General features: G+C 42.1%; 1 protein-coding gene across 1 annotated transcript in view; it reads right to left on the bottom strand.

Annotated features, from left to right (window-relative positions):
• ZNF143 (zinc finger protein 143) overlaps nt 1-1,614 on the bottom strand; it is a 77,805-nt gene that overhangs the window by 50,999 nt on the left and 25,192 nt on the right. The window contains exon 7 of the mRNA XM_037728441.1: nt 807-881. Coding sequence (XP_037584369.1) covers nt 807-881 — 75 coding nt within the window. The remainder of the gene's footprint in view (nt 1-806; nt 882-1,614) is intronic.

Genomic DNA, 1,614 nt, shown 5'->3' on the forward strand with positions numbered 1-1,614 from the left:
AAATAAAAAGCAGCAGTAGAGCAGGAATGTACTACAATGACTGTATAAGCTCCAAGAATACCCTCCACACAAACATCCCCCCAAACACAAAACAACAATTCTTGAATAATGTAAGTTTTGAAGATACTCAAGAATGCACCTGTGACTACTACGTTCTTACTACAAAACTTTTAGAAGCACTGGTGGTCTAGGCTGTTACTTAGGTAAGGGGCAGCCAATGACCGGACCCAGAGTAAACATCTGAACCATGAGAAGCCAGCCCACAGGCCACCTGCAGACTAGGAAACCATCTGGTAGAAAAAGTATAAACAAATTTGTCCAAGAAGAATAATGATAATTAGCTAGTCTGGACATCCCCTTCAGAAGTTGAAAAGGAAAATATGGAGGGAATCAGTTGGAAGGAGAAGAAATTTAAAAACATAAAAAGCAAAGCAGTGAAGGTTATTTAGAAACAGTCATGATGAAGTCCCAGAAAAAGTATCCACAAACTGCCATGGATGGGGGCAGTCAGGAAATCACCTGGTCTCCACAACTGCCTTGTCCAGAAAACTGCCTTTGAATCCAGGACACAAGCTCCACCTGGATTTCTGTGACTTTTTCCATTTCTTTAGTGTCATTTTGCATCCACCAATAAAGAATGGGACCTCAGGCAGTTTGAGAAAGCTGCTATCTAATACATACATTGTTTTTCTGAATTGGTGAGATTTTCCTAGAGAGGTAGTGAGTTACCTATTCTTGCTTTCATCCACAGAAGACCACAGAAATGCGCAAGATAGATTTTTATATTAAAAAGTACCTTTACATACCTGCATTTTTTTCTCTTGCTCATTTTCTCCAATCATTCCAGTACCTGTTACACTTTCACTTCCATCAATGGACACCTAAAGGAATAAAATAAAGCTTTAAAACGTTTTATATTTTAGCCAGGCGTGGTGGCTCACGCCTGTAATCCCAACACTTTGGGAGACTGAGGCAGGAGGAGCATGAGATCAGGAGATTGAGACCATCTGGCCAACAGAGTGAAACCCCATCTCTACAATTAGCTGGACATGGTGGTGTGTGCCTGTAGTACCAGCTACTCAGGAGGCTGAGGGAGGAGAACTGCTTGAACCCAAGAGGTACAGGCTGCAGTGAGTCGAGACTGTGCCACTGCACTCCAGCCTGGCAACAGAGCAAGGCTCCATCTCAAAAAAGTTTTACGTTTTAACAATGGCTTAGGCTGGGAAAGTACAAGGTTCAGGGAGAAGCTTGCAAAAAGAATAAAAGGAAAAAAAGTACATGGGGTTTCATTATCATTGATTTTTGTGTATATCTGAAAATTTCCATAATAGGCTTGGCATGGTGACTCATACAAGTAATCCTAGCACTTTGGGAGGCTCAGGCAGGAGGATTATTTGAGCTCAGGAGTTCAAGACTAGCCTGGGCAAAAGAGCGAGACCCATCTCTATTTATTTTGTTTGTAAAGAAAAAAAAGAAAATAATAAAAGTGAAATAAAAAACCTTTTAAGTTATATGAGAGGGCCGGGCGCGGTGGCTCAAGCCTGTAATCCCAGCACTTTGGGAGGCCGAGGCGGGTGGATCACGAGGTCAAGAGATCGAGACCATCCTGGTCAA

Source organism: Cebus imitator, unplaced genomic scaffold (assembly GCF_001604975.1).
Source record: "Cebus imitator isolate Cc_AM_T3 unplaced genomic scaffold, Cebus_imitator-1.0 Scaffold265, whole genome shotgun sequence".
Lineage (NCBI taxonomy): Eukaryota > Metazoa > Chordata > Mammalia > Primates > Cebidae > Cebus > Cebus imitator.